The following is an 18,676-nucleotide window of genomic DNA, read 5'->3' on the forward strand; positions in this document are numbered from 1 at the left end:
GTCATTCAAACCACACTATTTGAGAGCAAGTTAGATATGAATATAAGATAATTATAGATAGAAGTTCTCACAGTCAATTTTCATTTTTAGCTTTGTGATGTGCGTCTAAGCTGAGCGGCAATGGTCTTATCTAGCCAGCTTGATGGAGTGACGCATGCAGTTGAACATCTTCTTTGTATGAAAGTGTTTTTTACTTTTACTCTTATGAAATCCATGTGATGTTTTTGGACCTTACATTGACTGACGTGACTAAAACTGAATCACTTCAGCCAAATAGAATCATCATGTTATCAGTCCAAAAAGCAACCGTCATGGAAGCAATTTATAGAATAAACTGTTTCATTAGAGTCAATGCATACTGTACTTTGCATTGAGGGATGGACACAATCATTTAAATCTGAAATTATCTGTACAGATATGGAGAAAAGGACCACAACTTCTGGGGAAGGCGTGCAAGCTGGACTTACTGGCTCTGACTCTGGCTGTGAGTCAGTTGGTGAGATTGTACCCACTCGTGAGAGGAGGAATAAAACATTTGTGAGGGTCTACGCTGTGCGGTAAACTGTTCTTTTGTGGTTAGTGAATAATGTTGACGTCAAAGAAACTTAAGTTGTTTTTCTCACTCACTTTCCCCTTCAGCCAAATCTAAAAACAAATGTCCATTGCTCAGTTTTGCAGACCTTGCACTTTTGTCAGATGACCAGGTTCTTACTCAGACATAAACACAGGGTGGGGACGGTCTAAAGCCCTACCTTAAGTGGACATTACCAAATTAAGTGTGTTTGAAGATTGTACATGGTTAACAACTGTTTGGTGATGGTACAGGGTACTGGTTATGAGTTGACGACCTCCTGACTTCATCGTGAAGCGGCCGGAAGTGTCTCACTGACCGACTCCACGCTGGTTGGCACCATGCTGTCTATGGCTTTGATGATGATGATGATGATGATGGTGGTGGTGATGGTGGTGTGTAAGGCTGTGTATGTGCGTGGGTGCGTGCGTGTGTGTATGCATGCGTGCATGCGTGTGAACGTGTGTGTGCGTGTGTTTGTGTGTGAGCAAGCAAGAGAGAGTTGGTAGTGCCATTGATTATAAAATGTTTAAATGCTTATAGGATAACAAAGGTGCTTTATATAACGGCAGTTCATTTACCATTTCCAATCCAGGAAATTAAAGCTATTTTATGGTGAACTGCACCTGGTGAGTGAGCAAATCACTAGAATGAGGATATGCCATGAGTTGCTTGTAAGCACTTTTTATCCATTAACAATTTTGTTTTTGATCCAACAATAAAGCATACAAATCTTTGTTTCTTATTTCTTTAGGCTATTCTCCTGCGTTTAAGGCCACATTCACAAGTGATAGCCTATGTTTATATAACTTGTAGAGGGAGTTGGGCATAACGATTAGTCACAGCACGTAGAAAGACATTTGCCAGGTATTAAGTTGCCTTTTCCAAATAGTTAAGTGGACTAGAGTAAAACTCTTGCCAGGTCTTACGTGTCTGTTTTCATTTAAAGCTGATTCATTTTTTACAGTAAATGGAGACTGAGATAGGAATACCTTAGTCACCTGTACTGAGTCATCTTCCTCACAGGTTGGTGTGTAGGCCCTATAACTTTTCTGACAAGATGGAATGGTAAAGGCTATTGAATAGCCTATAAGGCCTCATCCAAAATGCAAAACATCATATCACAATGTTTTAGTATGGTAGGCCAAATTATGAGAAGCTGGTTTAATTATAAGCCTAACTGAGATTTCAAATGCTCATCTTTGTACAGGTGACAGTTATTTTCACAGTACCTTTGAGGAGATTGCTTTTCCTCTGATTATTTAACCTATATGTCAGCAACGGAAAAACACTTATCTGTAGTCGAAGCCTTCTTGAAGTTAGAAATGAAGTAGCCAGATACCCCAACGAATCCTTTTTTGGCATTATACTGCCACGCTCTGGTGAAAATTGGAACAGTATGTTTAGGTTGCCTTTCTAGTCTATTCTGAAAACCTAAATTATCTCCTACTACTATCCATATTTACCTTCTACGTGTTTGAATGAATCCTTTGCAGTTATTTTATGTAGACTACTAACAAAATAAAGGGCGCTATTTTTCTCCATTTTCCTGACTATGACGTTCTACTTCACACATGTGTCAACTAAACATTTTCAACTGTAAAAATGTGTGTTTTCAGTGAGCTACGATCCACCACCAAGCTTGCACAATAATCCCTATTAATCTTCTCCAAATGGATTTTTGCAGATCTCAGCAGCCTTCATCAAAATATAATAGTTGCACGGCCAGAGAATGGCTCTGGAGTCTGGTTGCACTAATGATTTTATATTTTACAGTACCTACCTGCTGCAAATCCACGTTAGCGCCGTTAGCACTGTGCCCCTACTAGGATCGCTATCGTCATTTCCGGCTAGTTTAGGGATGTTGGATTCATCATGTTTGGAAGGGGCAGTAGTGGACGATATTTGAACATGCGTCGAGCTAGTTAGCTCGCGTTAGCATCAGTTATTAATAACAACCCATGAATGCAGTATTTGTATTGCCCTGCATGTTAACTATATTGTCATTAATACTGTTAGCTTGCGTATGAACCACAAAACAGTGAAAGTTATTTCATTAAACAGGTCATCTGCAAAGGGATTCTATTACAGGTAAGGCAACCCTTAGAATTTTCCACCTGCCTCGTCCGTTATGAGCTGCAAAAGGGTATCATATTATTCATGTATGTCTTAGCTGCCGTTGAATACTGTGACATTATGACCTGGTAGGCTGACCGAAACTGTTTAAATAACAGTCTACACTGATACGGCTAAAAATTTAGAAAGGGCCAGTTTTGGTGAACCGACATTTAGATATTGTAGCAGCTATCCAGTCGCTGAAGTAGAGAGCTAGCAAGTAAGCAATGTTGGTCATTAGCTATCTTGATCGCCAACGTTTCATTTCATTATGGCTATGCAACGTTGCCTGGAAGTCGTGGTTGTTGCCAGACATTCGCTCATGTTTGGCACAAATCAATGGGAAATTTTCGGTAGAGAAGAGGGATATTCTCGGTCCTTCTAACGCTCAGTGCAAGTTAGCCTCACTCTCAGACGATTCCTTTTAATTCACCTCAGCCGGGCATTAATAACGATGTTAGGCGTTTTGTTTGACTTACCAGTGTTAATCATTATTTTCGTCAATTTAGTTTGGGACAAAGGAGTTAACGTCAGGTTAACACCACTTTGGGTCGTGCAGACTCCAGATTCCTATGGTTCCCACCTGTGATACACCTGTCAGACGTTGACTGACTGGTGTTTGGTGGTCTAGTGAGGTAACGTTAATGTTAGTGATTGATAGCCAAGTTATCTTTTTGATTAGGTATCATATTTATCTCGTTTCTGTAATGGTTCTAAATATAGAATAGCACTGCAACGTTTGGCCTGTCTAACGTCACGGAAATCACTAGTTTATGAAATGCATGACTGTAAATTGTGCAACTAATGTTGTAGCCGAAGGATGAATAAAACTACATGTTAACCTATTGCATTTCTGCGATGGCATCTCTTCACATTTTCTGATTTGGCTAAGGATGTCTGAGATTGGATGTTATTATTGTGCCTTTCTTAATAGCTAGCCATATGTCGAAATTGTACCAAGTACTTTATTGCTCAAAGACCAGACACACACTCTGGCAACATGTTCTGAAGCTGCAGACCCTTGTAGTTACTTGTTAACGTCCATTTGTGGGATTTGGAATAAAAAGTAACTAACGTTACTGCTGAGGCTGAAAGGAAGGTGTCACGAAGTGATTAATCCACAGCTTTACAATGCCCTGCTGTTTTTACTGGCTTATTTGTTTCTGGAAGCAAACAAAGATACTAAGCTGTTACCAGTGGTTAATTTGAAGGTCTCCTGTATTTGTTGTTAGAACTTCAGATTCAGTCAAGCTTAAAGTAGCGCAGCAGTCCACTTCAAAACTTCAAATGGTTGAAGCAATCCTCAAAAGGAGAAGGACAATCACATTTTTGGGGGTTGCACCTGCTGCCATCATGTAATTGATCTGTCTGTCATCAGAATGTGATGAAGCACATGGCATTTGGTGCATCCCTCCCAATGGCCATTCAAACCTCAGTGATGCCTCAAGGCTACGTGCTAGACTCAAAACAGGTTTTATCCTCATGGGAGTCGCATGCATTCACATCATTATCAGGTTTATTCCATATAATAGCACTCAGTTTTGTGAAAGTGTGTGTGGTTCAGTTCCTCTTGTTTAGAAGATGGGGTAGGGTGGGTGGGTGGTCTACAATGGAGAACATTTTACAGGCTGCAGTGCCCCAGTCAATGCATTGCAGACAGCTCATGTTTGTTTAATGAAACTGGCAGTCAAATCACAAGACGCATGCCTTGTTCTGAAGTGTTTGTCCACAGCAGACATTAATTATGCCTTGGAGGTGGTTGGTAGGAGAAAGAACAGCTTCTCGTTCTTATCCTTGAAACCCCATAGCTGTGTGGAGTGCTTGCTCAATAATGCACTCTATTTTTATGGTATGGCAGCCTAGATTCTTTGTCAGATAACATTTATTATACTTTCCTTGCTGACAAAGTTCAGCAATAGGCTAAAGAAGAAAATGAGGCTTTGTATATCTGAATCATTGAAAACAGTTGTCCTCTATTTCCTTTAAGATAAACTCCCCCACCCCCAACCGACTTTACAATGTTAGTTAATGAGTGGGGACTGCAGGTCACTGCTGTAATGCAAAACCTGTTTTCTGTGTTTTCTCTCTCCACAGCAAAGCTCCAGCATGGCAGACAGCATCATGAGCAGGGCTGCCACCATGGAGATTCCCATTAACAGCAACGGGGACTCCAGGACCATCCCTGAGGACGACGGCCTGGAACAGGTGGGTTCAAGGGTAGGCTCGCCGCCTGTTGTGTTTGCAGTGCACTGCTGGGTTATTGATTTAGCAAGACACAGACAAAGGGAAAAAGCAACTTCAGATGACAATGTTAGAAAGAGGTCCAATTTTAGTGAAGTTCTACCATGGTACTGTTCCAATAGACTAGGATAGTTTTTCTCTGAATTTGTTTATAGTGTCTGCTGAGCAGTGAGAAGTGGTACAATTCCACTCTGTTATAGCCTAGCGCCTGTCCTGCAATATATGGAACAGCTTTACGTCTTATCACAGCCTTGTAGCCTCCAAGGTTAGTGTGGATTTTCCAGTTGCACAATATGGTCCTGATAACTGACTTGAAGTGAGTGTGACTGCTTGCTTGACGTGGCCTTTAGTCTCTCCAGGGCTCCGTCAATGGTAGTATAGGCAAATTAGAAACAGGTAGCCTACAGGGTATTTCTGTGAAGTGGATTAAAAACCAGTGAAACTGGTACCTGTAACAAGGTAAAACTCAGTAATTATCCATCTAAGTACCATATTCCATGCTCATCGCCTGTAAGAAAGGTCATCAGTTTTTTTTTGCCCATTGCTGTTGACTTAGAACTGGTTAAAAATTGGTGAAACTTCAGCAATAAAAGGTTGTAAGCATAGTGATGATGGCTAGTGTTGTTGGATTTGCAAACAAACTAAAGAGGTGAGCTGGCATTTAGGCAGGACACACCTGTGTAGACCAACTGTGGTAGATCCGGGTTAAAATAAGGAAAGCAAATAGAGGACTGTTTGCCAGGTCATTCTTACGTAGCTACGCATTTTTGAATGGAAATTAAACTCTTGGCTCGTTATCACCTTCTCACAATTGGTTTTCAGATATTTGGTCATTTGTAACTGTGTCAAACATTGTCTTGAGTCATTTGTTTATCAATGGTCACAGCACACGAGTTACCATAAACCTTATCTTGTGTTTTGGTTAATAAGACTGCCAGGAGGAGACTTTAATCTCCTGAAAAAAGTAGGCTAGTGTTGTTGTTCTTAATCAGTTTATCTATTACCCTGTATGTCTGTGTATGTTAAATGTGTGTTTCAGTAGACCATTTCACAAGTATCAGCTGCAGAGACCATTCAGATATGAATAAAGGCCTCTTTACATTTGTTTTTAGAATGCGTTAGTGATCCGATAAGAATATAGTATACCAAAGTGAGACCTGAGATCCAGTGACAGAGAAGAAAGATACAGAGTTAAATTGGCTGTATGCAAGAGAGAGGCACACACGAAGCACAATGCACTTCAGAATATGCGTCTCTGATTTCACACAGAATTATCCAGAGTTTAAGTGCACAACAGATTGTGGCAAAGGATAGATAATCACACAGTGACAGTGGCAGAGTCAGGAGACGTCCAGGCTACTCTTATCAATGACACATATGGCTTTTGACGCGAAACAATCAACCGAGGTGTCTTACTGTACGTTATCCATGTTTGGGAAAAGAGGACCGATATCATACAGGGTCATGAAGTAGGAGTATACTTTTGAGTCAAGGTGACCAGTGAGAAATGTAGAACATTAAACCACGTATTGGAATATTGTACATAATGCTGTGTTCCACTTTCTCTCTTTGGTCAGGACATATTGCTGTTTAAACAACATGTATTGAAGGTGTAACAGTACCACTAAAGAAGTTGTTGACCACCTGTATTTAGATTATGCAATTGCCAACGTCACAATCATTAGAGCTCTCATTGTCTGGGACGCTTCAGAGCTCACTAGCATCTACTGTACACTACAAAGGACGCGTGGTCAAATGCATGGCAGACCACCTCGATAAGTGGTTTTGAGGGATCGGATCACAATGCGTCTTAGCGATTGTTTATTATTGTTGTTGTGTATTTAGAGCTGACCACTTGTGATAAGATCACCGAAGACACGTTTTTAAAACCAATGTAAACGGGGTCTAAGTCAAAACACACTAAGGCCTGTATATGGGGCAGCCCTGGGGGGAGGAGGGGGGGGGGGGTGACTCCATGTCTCCCATGCTTTTTCACTAAGCCTGTATCAGCCTCTGTGAAAGACTAGACCTATTTGACCTCTAACACAAGTGGATATTCAATAAACATTTTCCTGTGATGGGGGGGAAAAAGCGGAGAGTTCACTGACCTCGTCATTTTGAGTACCTCATATAGCCTATATTTTGGATAACTTCACTCCCATCTGTAAGACACAGGCTTGCTAGGCTGTCGTAAGGTATGATAGTTGATAGCATACTGTAGCTTGTAGATTACTTGTAATGGGCTGGCGGGCACTCTGACTCAAGTCAGTCATTTGTCCTTTCGCATTTAGTTACAAATAGTTCAGGTTCTTTATCAATACCCATTTTGAAAGCAAGCAACTGAGGCTAGACTGAAAGATTTGATGTCATCATTCAATTTTTGGTTCAGTGCTTTTACATCATTGTAATTGTTCCATCTATTTCAGTTTGGATTGTGTCCTTTTTTCTGTTCTACATGTGTGTGATGTGCAGAGTGTTATTATAATTTCCCTTTCTTTCTTTTTTCTTTCCTTTTTTGGGTTTGTCCCTGTGCCTCACATTCCCTCACATTCACACAGGCTGCAAGGGCTCAGTGGAGCTTAGATGAGAAGGCAGACTCAAGGGTGAGCAGGGTCATGGGATGGGGTGTCTGTGTGTGTGTGTGTGTGTGTGTGTGTGTACTGTATGTTTGTGTTTTGTCTTCAATGTTTGTAACAGTTTGTATTGGGGAACTGACTGGTTTCATATATCTCTAATCCAGGAATGGTGACGTAGATGTGGGCGAATTGTGGGTTGTATGTTTCTAACCTAGAGAGAGTGGATGTTTCAAACCTTCATGCTTGTGTCTGTTTTTGTGACAGTAATATGTTTCAATATATCCATTCAATTTGCTTGACAGCCACTTGCGTGGTTCAATGAAATAACCAGACAGGCTTATCCTTTTGTATCCTTTTTTTTAATCCTCCAGAAGCTCATGAAGTTTGTTGAAGGGTTTGACTTGTTTTTGTTTGTTTTACTGTTTCTTATGTGCAAATGTAAACCTATATTAACTGCTTTTATGGTTTCTAGCTCCTAACATTCATGCAAGAAAGATCTGTGTCTTTACTTGTCATCTCAACAGCAAATGTTCATGGGGTCCCCCTAATAGAAAGACTTGCCAGTGCTCTTTACTCTCAAATAAATTTGTTTACATACTTCTGGTAGGACCGGGGGACATAATGGGTGTGGTGGATTTAGCCAGTCCAGCATTGCATAACGGGCCTGGCTTAATCTGATCAGACAGGTTCCTGTGTGTAACCACTGCCATTTGTTTTGGAATGTGGTGGGCGAAAGACTACTGAAGTATACTGATAAGGGTCTTAATTGTATTAATTGACAAGGACCTGAAACAGTCTTAACTGTTCTAAGATGGATTTTGAATGATTTTAAGTTGAACTAAATTTCCCATTCTGGCTTCAATTCCTTTTTTCAGTGTGCTAAAGATTTCATTAGTCATGGTGATTTTTGCACGAATATTAGCCTAGTTGTCCTGTTGATATTGTAACCCAGTTGACCTAGAATGTGTCACATTGCCCCTGTAGGAGGCACAGATAAGCATACCTAACCATAACAGCTGAATAAAGATTAACTTACTGTATCTTGGGTAAATTTGGATACGATCAATGATGTGAGAACTTTCACAGAGTTCACATATGCTTTATTGTTCAGTATCTGTAAAGCCACATATATCCATACATCATTGGGATTTCACAGTGGTTTTACGGATTTTAGATAAAAAACTTTTACTAATTCCATTGGGGTAGTCTGATGAAAATGGAAGAGTGCACTACTGGTCTCATTTGCTGTGTATTTTTCCATGTTTTTCCATCTGTCTGTCTCCCTCTCTGTACTTCTCTCCACTTTCACTCATTTATGTGCACTCTCCTCATCTTGGCCTGTGTGTGTGTGTGTGTGTGTGTGTGTGTGTCTGCGTGTCTACACACAGGATCTGCAGCAGGTAATGGTATCTGGACCCAACCTGAACGAGACCAGCATCGTATCGGGTGGCTACGGAGGCACGGCCGAGGGCATTATCCCCACCAGCTCCATCAAAGGTGCGTCACCACCACTCCCACTAGCCCCACTCGTTTCCACTCACTCGCCCCATTATGGGGCTCTGTGTCAGGGACACAAGACGAAGCCGGACAGCGTCGCATTGGAAATGTGTGTGTGTGTGTGTGTGTGTGTGTGTGTGTGTGTGTGTGTGTGTTATCCCCACCAGCTCCATCAAAGATGCGTCACCACCACTCCCACTAGCCCCACTCGTTTCCACTCACTCGCCCCATTACGGGGCTCTGTGTCAGGGACACAAGATGAAGCCGGACAGCGTCGCATTGGAAAAGCTGCTGTCTACTGTCGACTAAAAATAACACATCACGCCTTTGTTCGCTCCTCACACGTCACATCACATTTTCTGCGAAATCAGCCAGCTCTTTTTTTTTTTAAGAAAGGCAGCTTTTTATAAAGGGGAGTGCCAGAGTTTTGCACATACTCACTTTGTCAGGCTGTGTTCAGTGTGTGTGTGTGTGTGTGTGTGTGTGTGCCTAATCCGCTTCTCCACACACTTCCCCAGTCCGGTGTCTTTGTTAACAGAGTTAGAATTTGCTCGACAGAAGCGCTTTTTTTCTGTGCTGGTGGCATTTGTCCGGGAAGGCCATGAGATGGCTGTTTGAGTGTGTGATAAAGTAGAGATTACTTTCAGGCACATTCCCGTCTCTCTCTCTCTCTCTCTCTCTCTCTCTACTCTCTCATTCTTTTTCTTTCTTTCTCTCTTTCTCTCTTTCTCTCTGTCTCAATCTCTGTCTATCTCCTCTCTCTCCATTTCGTGCTCCCTTGTCAGGCAACTGTAGGAAATGTTTATGGGGAGATTTGCATAATTTTATGCTTCAGTGGTTTTAGTGGCATTTTTCTGCCATGCCGTTTCCCACGTCTTTTTTCCCCCTCCCATTTGAGGGAGTGCAGGAGTTGGGTGTGGAGAGGTGGATTATGGTACAGAGTGCTTGGGAGAGGTCTGTTGAATGGGCCTGCGTGGGACATTAGTCACAGCCTGTGCTTCTCATATTTAGCATACTGTACCATGGCCGGCATGCACAAATATGCTATTGTCGAGTCCAACTCTGGGTGCCGTACAACATCCTTATCAGACTTTGCAAAGATTTGGACAAGATTTTTTGAAAGACTCCAGTCTTTCAGTTTTTAAATCACAGACAAATCACACACTATGATTTTGCAATGACATGTAATCGCGGACTATGAAATTGCTCGAAAAGCGTATGGTGTAAGGCTGGCATAAAACAGACAGTGCTTGGGAGATGTTGTAAAATACTTGAATATACTTTTTCAAAATGTACCCCGTTTGATAGCATTCTGTTCGGTAGGATTTGTTTTTCAACTTGACTCTTTTCTTATCTTGCTCCATGTAGAGGACAAGGAGACACGCGGTAGCATATCAGCATGGGCGGCCTCGTTTACCTCAGTGTTCATTCATATGGCACCATTAACTCTAGTGTGTGTGATCCATGGCCGTTTGACCGCCAGGTCTGAGAAAGCCCTGACAGTGCAGAGGTCTGCTTGCTCATTCTCTCCCCCCCTCCTCCACCACCAGGGCCAGCTATCCGCTTCAATGCTGACTTTCCGCCCCGGCGCATTCCTGCCCCAGGACAAGGTGGCCTCTGTGTTCTGTGTTCCTGTGTCGTCCCCCCCCCCCCCCCCCCCCCGCGCTCACGCTTCTCATTGTGACGTGGGGGCCTCCTGAAACCTCTGGGGATGGGGCACTGAGTCTTTCTGGTTCACTGCTTTGTTGGTGGTGGTTATTCTGATTACATCATATTGGCTTATAGGTGGGGAAAGGGTGCTTGGTGGTCTTATAGCCACATGTTTAGGGGTCCTAGATGCAGTCTTCCAGGAATTCATCTGCTTCAGGTTCCTGCTCTTACAGTGTTTAGCTGCTACGGCATGCAAACACTAAATAGTAGCTTGTAGTACCACCAAAATCTCAAATCAACGCTCAAACAAGTGTACTGCACCTGGGCTTGCTGCGTAGAAAACAGTGGGCTTTCTCTGGGTGTCCATACAGTACGTTGTCCTCTTGGGGTGCATAAGGATAAAGATCTAGCTTTCTGGCACTGGTATGCAGGTGATTTAACACTGATAAAGTCTACATGGTGGGCACGTGTTTGGGTCTTTCTGCTCAAGTTGCTTGATGTTCTAAAGCTTGCATATGTGGAGTGGAAGCAGCACTTTGTCCATTTAGATGTCCCTACATTCAATGTCAAATTGTTTTTTCACATAGATCTGTGTTTGTCAAGGTCAAGAGTACTGTCTGTATGGAAACAAATTCTGATTTTCTTCGTACCGATAGTACTTGGTGACCTCGAGAAGAACAAATGTATGAGAAAAATCGCTAAGAGTTTTTTTCTGTAAATATTTCAATCTGTGCCATCGTCACTGTGATGTTGTTAGCAGTGTCCTGTCTTCTGTGTGTATTGATATCAGTGTTTTTCCACATTCTAAATCTTCCTACCGCTCTCTTTTCTTCCTCCTCTCCTCTCCACCCATTCTCCCACTCCATTCTCATTCTTTCATCCATCCCTCACTCCCCCCCCCCTTCACCTGTTGTCACCCATGTCATCCTGTCGTTATTTTTCTCTTCAACTGGACAATGGTCCGTTGTTGATATGAATGGACATCAAAAACCCTTGCCCCAACCCCCAACCCTCAATTACTATACCTATTAAACCCACTCCTACCCATTCGTCATGTTAAATCCTCGCCCCAACTCACCTTGAGCCCGCCCCTTCCCCCTCCAGACCTGCGTTTGAAGGCCAGGGGTGTTAACATTGTTCGGAGTCAATCTGCCGCCAGCCGATTAGCCATCCAATCAGAGGACATCTCAGGTATCCCCCCACAAGGACCCTGGACACTCCCTCCTTCATTCCACTCCACAGCTGCATTCTCATTCGCTGTCATTGTCTGTCAGTTATCCATGCCTTCTTTCAATCTCTTATGGTAGTAGTTACTAACAATATTCTGGGCTCTGTTGTACTTAATTGTGGCCTTTGGATTAACTTGATATGGGTTTCGGTCATAGGTTTGCTGTGAACATTGTGTGTGTGTGTGTGTGTGTGTGTGTGTGTGTGTGTGTGTGTGTGTGTGTGTGTGTGTGTGTGTGTGTGTGTGTGTGTGTGTGTGTGTGTGTGTGTGTGTGTGTGTGTGTGTGTGTGTGTGTGTGTGTGTGTGTGTGTGTGTGTGTGTGTGTGTGTGTGTGTGTGTGTGTGTGTGTGTGTGTGTGTTAGGGAAGAGGAGTCTAATGGTTCAGATGAACATAATGAGTAATATGAAGTGCAAGATTGTGAATAGAAGTGTAATCCCTGTTTAGGATCCAACATGCATCACAGTGGAAGCAACCAATCAGGGATGGCCGAGGAGGCCACGAGAGGTATCGCCGTGGAGAAGTTCGACTTCATGAAGAAGTGGGGCCTAAACACCTACAAGGTATACAGCAGTTGCTGCCATTCATACGTTATTGTAGCATTTACTGACATGTCACAGTTTACCCTAGAACATTATGGGCCCTAATTGAATTGAAGGGCAGCGTGCAAAATCTAAAGTCTAACAACTTGAGGTGCTTATTGTGAGACCTTTTTAAATTAAGCTCCTATCTGTTATTTATATTCAATGATCGATGTATATTTATCCTCAATGCGTTATACGTGATGTAAGGGGTAACAGCTGCTGAGATTTCCTGATGTATGGAATTTAGTGGGTTAATTTCATCCACCGTGTCCCTTAATTCTATATATCAAGACACCTCAAAGGGTGTTATCCAGCTTATTATTTATAGCGCACAAAGGAAACATGCTAATTGATACCTTTTGAGTACTTATGAGTACATCATACGTTTCTCTGCAGTGCACAAAGCAGCTGATCTCAGAGCGGTTTGGACGCGGCTCCAGAACGGTGGACTTGGAGCTGGAGGCTCAGATCGAGGTTCTTCGGGACACCAAGCGGAAGTATGAGCACGTTCTCCGTCTGGCGCGAGCGCTCACCAACCACTTCTACAGCATGGTGCAGACCCAGCATGCCCTGGGAGACACCTTTGCGGACCTGAGCCAGAAGTCACCAGAACTGCGGGTCAGTTTCATCAGGCTTCAGTCTTCTTTATAATAGAGTGATGAGTAAAGCCTAATGGTGATGGGCGACGCTAGAGATTGAGAATTAGTGTCGTGTCTGTCTGTGATTTGTTGTATTTGTGTTGTTTTTGTGTACCGGTAGTAGACTGCTGTGTCATCTATGACTAAAACGTTTTTCTTTTAATGTTGATAATCTATGTTGGCGATGACCATAATGGGAGCCTTAAAGGTTTGATACAGATGCAAACAGGTGGTTTACATACATGACCTAAAGGGATGTCATGTAAAATATTTAAATGGGATTGTCTTTATTTATTTATTTATTTATTTATTTATTTATTTTTATTCACAAACAGGACGAGTTTGGTTACAATGCAGAGACCCAGAAGTTGCTGTGCAGGAATGGAGAGACACTATTGGGCGCCATTAACTTCTTTGTGTCCAGCATCAATACATTGGTGAACAAGACAATGGCAGACACTCTTTGGACCATCAAGCAGTATGAAAATGCCAGGTACGCGAGCCAGAGAAGAAGGGTTTCATAGGTTTTATGAAAGACAAATGAAGTGATTTCTGTTGTTATTTACCACTTTCCTGTTTGTCATTATGTGTGGGTGCCTATGTCTGTGTGTGCACGCAGACTAGAATACGATGCCTACCGAGCAGACCTTGAGGAGCTCAACCTGGGCCCGCGCGATGCCGTCACCATGGCGAGGATCGAGGGCGCTCAGGAGGAGTACCAGGCTCAGAAGGACAAATACGAGCGTCTCCGTAGCGACGTGACCATCAAGCTGAAGTTCCTAGAGGAGAACAAGGTACATCAAACCAAGCACTTGTTTGAAACGGCGTGCACACAGACACTGTCAGTGAACTCGACTCAACGTTTGTCAGCCTGAACTGTCAGCTGCTCTGTCTATAAATATCTTTTATCCCAAAGTCGCAAAGTTAAATGAGCCCATTGTCATAACTCGCGTTCTATGTTGACCGCTTTCAGTTGATATTCACAATTCACAAGTCAAATTCAGTGCAAAAAAAAATATATACAGTATACAGTAGTTGCATTGTATAGACCCTTTCATAAGCAAACAAGTGTTCCTAAGGCATATCTGGTGGCACAAAAAGCAACATTAAACTAATGGTAACTCAGGGATAAACAAAAATAACAATAAACATGTTTTAAATTTGAGATTATGTGCGCCACGTTAAAGTCAGATACATTTTCAGGACAATTTCGGAAACCCTCTCGAAACCTATTGAAAGGGCATACAGCGAGAGACTGCAACTGCAACTATATTCATGTTATTCAAGCAGCAATACCTCCAATAGAAAATTCTGAATTCAACTTGCAGTATTTGCAACCTCCTAGATTCCCTCAATGCTGCTAAGTAGTCATTACATAAGTGGAAATTCAGGAACAGTAATACTCACTCACTCATACTGCTGCTGTGGAAGTTCTAAAAGGTGGAGTACCAAGAACAACAATGGTTTTGGACATTCTTGCCCCAAAGCAAAATGCTATTTCCATCCAGCCCCAAGGTGCTCATGTGAGGTGTGGTGTGCTCTCTCCTGTGTGCGTGTGTGTGTGTGTGTGTGTGTGTGTGTGTGCAGGTAAAGGTGATGCACAAGCAGCTGCTTCTCTTTCACAACGCCATCTCGGCCTACTTTGCCGGCAACCAGCAGCAGCTGGAACAGACCCTCAAGCAGTTCAACATCAAGCTGAAGCCTCCCGGTGACGACAAACCCTCTTGGCTGGAGGAGCAGTGAGCCGAGCCTTATGGACCGGCCGACTGACCTACCATGCACGCACGCACGCACACACACACACACACACACACACACACACACACACACACACACACACACAGAGTTAACTAAATGTTGACGAGGGACCAAGACAGCCCAGTGTTTAGTGGCCAGATATCTGAGAAAAGGCAACACGTGGGGGCTTGAAATCTTCACTCTTCCTTTTTTTCCTCTCCTTCCTCCTCTTCATCCTCTATCTTCAGTTCCTGAATTTGGTTCAGTCGCTGATTAAAAAAAACAAAAGAAGCTCCACACTCCACTAGCGTTCAGATGTGTTCTTTTTTTGGAGAGAACGGCTGAAGAAAACCGACACATCCAGAACATAGAACTCGTTCCATACAATCCTCTCTTACTGTATCTCAATCATCACGACCTTTAGCCACCAAAGCCCAAATCCTTAAAAACGGACTAATATCCACCTGTGGACTAGTGGATATGTTTACTGCTTTCATTTTTTTTTTTTTTTTTATTGTAAGCCTGTTGTCAGTGTGATTTTGATGACAAACTTATGAAGGACATGGTTTATCTGAGTACTATTCAGATATGAAGTTTAAAGGGGTCAGTGATTTTTGGGCTTGTGTGTTTACTAGTTTAAGTGTTTTGTTGTTCAGAAGCCCTTTGGAAACGGAGCTTGGAAAGTTGTATGAAGCAGGCACACTACATGCAGTGTGGCTGATGCTTCAAGGATGATGAATATTTCCCAAACCACCTGACACACACACACACACACACTAAGATACCCCTGTGGGTAATTTTTTTTTAGATATTTCACCAAATGGTGAAGAATCTTCAGAATGCATCTTCAGTAACCGGTCATTCAGCTTCAAAGAAAGGTCACAAAACAAGCATTTATTTCTCTTCACTACACATTACAAGATGAAGGGATTTTGTTTTTCCCCAGTTGATCTTGGACAAAAACAATGTCTGGTGGAGGTCTTATTCTGACATCCAGCATCCAGTGCCTGCTCCCTCCTGTCAAGACTTGGAAGTGGAGACTTTTTATTCATGTACAATATCCCTGAAGTGTCAGTGGTCACTGCAAAAATGGATCATGTCGGTAGATCAGTAATGTCCTGATTGCATCCCAGTCGCTTAGCTTCATGTTAGTTGGCAGTGTCGACCACACAACTGCACGGCTCTTGTTTTGGCACTCGTTAGATGGTGGCGTAAAAAGTTGTGTAATACGTTTTGGCATCTAAGACTGGTCAGGGTTTAAGACCATTGCTTTTTGTAAGTGAAGTCTTGCTGGAATTACAAACACTTGGAAGACCTTGGATGGAACACTTTGCTTTGTTTGTTCTTTGTATGTGTTTTGTGTTTATGTTTATGTGTCTGCACTCCCTTATTGAAACTGATAGGTGGACATGTACTGTAACAACAGGTCTTAAACTATTGTTTGTTTGTTTGTTTGTTTGTTTGTGTCCATAACGGATGACTCCATTGTCCAGTGAAGAATATTTGCCAAAATCATTATAAGCATGAATGAATTTATCTGTATTGGAAAACTAAACCGGAAATCTAGCTTAATTTTCACTATAAGCCTCATTTTGCCAGCTTTGGAGAAGACTACACAAATGCATGGTATTATTTATCTCCCTGTTCTTTGATCTGCAGTGTTAGTTTTTAAACTCAAACTGCAGATAGGAGGCGAGCAACATGTCATGACAGTGGCTTGTTTTTGTTGCAAACTTTGTCCAATACCTCCAGATTGTATTCTGTATTTGTTGTAATTTGTCTTGAGTAAGAACTACGAACGAAATGCTGATAATAGACTTTATGCAAAATCAACATGCACATAGAATAATGCATCTTGCTAGTTGCTACAAATTTCTAACTGGCGCACGCCATGCCAAACACTCTGTTTGGAATGCTAGCGCCTTTTTTTAACTACAAACAAAACCTACTCACATTATTAATACATGATCATTGACACTTTGACCCTAATAGCTGCAAAGAAAACTGCTGAAATCTCTCGTTTTAGTAGAGAGGTATTTGAGAACGCGGTCGCTCTTGAAAACGCAACACGTAACTGTTCTTGAAACGACACTATAAGAGGCTCATGAGCTTGCCATGAAGCAATACAAAGGAGGCGTCTCTAATAATCTAATCTTGCACTCTGGTCCGTGTGCTACTCCTCTGCTCCGCGTGTGCATGCCAATGTGCGATGCAACTCCTCCATATCTGTGATCTGTTCTCAGACCAGCTCTGCTTGCATATGTGAGCAGCAAAGATTCTAGAACAGAGCTCTGTTCTAGAATCTTTGGTGAGCAGGCTCGTGTGATGTGATGCTTCCTGAATATGGAGACTGTCTTTGGTCAGCCTAAGACATGACTGTGGTGATTTTGTAAACCCCCCCCCCCCCAATATGTCCCTTGTGCAGTCCTTCCACTTTGACATACACTGTTTGTCAGATTGACTTGATGTAACCTAGATGCTGGGCATAGGACAGAGACATTGACTTGTGAAAGAACTATATTTAACAAAGAAAGCTTACATTTTTACAGAATGTTTTTATTTTTCCTATAAATGTTGTGGCATGTTGGTGTCCAGAAAGGATCATGCAGTACTGTTGTTACATCTGCGAAGAATGTCATAGACATTTCTGATATACTGTATCGTAATGGTCTCAAACTCTGAAGGAGCTGAACCTTGCAGTGATAAAGTTTTTTTTTTGTACTATTAACTCCCATCTGACCTAATGCACCTGGTGTTCCTTGCCTCTTTGTACAATTCAGACCCTGTAGAGTTGATTGTTTTCATACATCAGTGTGTCTCCTTTTAACCACTAGTGAAGACCATGGAAAGAGTTCTGATGTAGTCCTAGTTGGCAGCTGACGGAGGGATTTCTAAGCATATATATTATTTGTGTACAATCAGTTGTTATCAGCTGCTCTGTGATTTTTCTAGCGTATGATTGTATATATGGATATTTAAGATGACAAAAACGTGAACTGGATTTCTGTAAAGATTGCCTTTATCTCTCAGTCTGACCAAACCTCTGGAACATGGAAACTCAAACCCACAAGATGAAATAAAATGTTTCCAAAATGTACTCTGTGATTTCATTTTCAGTGATTATAAACTAGACAACCTTGAAAGCGTTTGAATTTGAAGAGACACAAGAAACAATGCATTATTGTATGAGTATCACAGTGATCGCCAAGGCAGGGGTTGAAATGTCAGACTTATCTACGGTAATGGCAAGGGTTGGCCACAAGAGGGCATTTGCCCATGTTAAAATAAATAAATAAATAATAAACAGTTCCCTCACTTGCTGATTATTATTTTCACTAGAAAAATAATCTTGTTAATGTTGGCTGGTATATTAGCATATACACTGATATTTCTGGCATTGACCTGAAATCAGAAAAATGTTTTTTCATTGTTATGTTTTATCTTTGTTTTATAAAATGTCAATGCAGGTTTACACCTGCTCGATATGTTGCCATTTAGGCTAAAATTAGTATAAAAGTTTTAAACTTCAAAATTATGATAAACCTGTTGGAACGGAGATTCCTGTTGTTTCCTTTGGGCTTTTTTTTTTTTTTTAGCAGTTTCAGTAGAGTCAATATGGAAAAAATAGTGAATAGATGTCTCAGCCATATGTTTGACTTTCATTTCCATATGACAGATAACTGTGCTGCGCTTATGTACAAAAAGAGCTCACCCAGGATGATATCTTCATGTGGTTGGTATTCACCATAGTTATTACCCCTCTCTACAGGCATCCTGTCTGCACAGAGGCCTTTTATCTGCTCAGCAGGCCACAGTAATACAGCCAGTGGACATTCAAATA

At 42.0% G+C, this 18,676-nt stretch overlaps 1 protein-coding gene across 2 annotated transcripts; it reads left to right on the forward strand.

Annotated features, from left to right (window-relative positions):
- Window positions 1-2,463: 2,463 nt before the first annotated feature.
- arfip2b (ADP-ribosylation factor interacting protein 2b) lies at window positions 2,464-17,932 on the forward strand. Of its 2 annotated transcripts, XM_062536414.1 has the most exons (10): window positions 2,464-2,662; window positions 4,781-4,891; window positions 7,486-7,530; window positions 8,892-9,000; window positions 10,551-10,610; window positions 12,324-12,439; window positions 12,857-13,078; window positions 13,434-13,591; window positions 13,718-13,892; window positions 14,686-17,932. In XM_062536414.1, the coding sequence occupies exons 2-10, from the start codon at window positions 4,793-4,795 to the stop codon at window positions 14,839-14,841; spliced, it is 1,140 nt and encodes a 379-aa protein (XP_062392398.1). In that variant the 5' UTR covers window positions 2,464-2,662; window positions 4,781-4,792; the 3' UTR covers window positions 14,842-17,932. The 2 variants fall into 2 exon arrangements, with proteins under 2 accessions (XP_062392398.1, XP_062392399.1); XM_062536415.1 differs by lacking the exon at window positions 10,551-10,610.
- The last annotated feature ends 744 nt before the right edge of the window (window positions 17,933-18,676 follow it).

Source organism: Sardina pilchardus, chromosome 5 (genome assembly GCF_963854185.1).
Source record: "Sardina pilchardus chromosome 5, fSarPil1.1, whole genome shotgun sequence".
In the NCBI taxonomy this organism is placed as follows: domain Eukaryota; kingdom Metazoa; phylum Chordata; class Actinopteri; order Clupeiformes; family Clupeidae; genus Sardina; species Sardina pilchardus.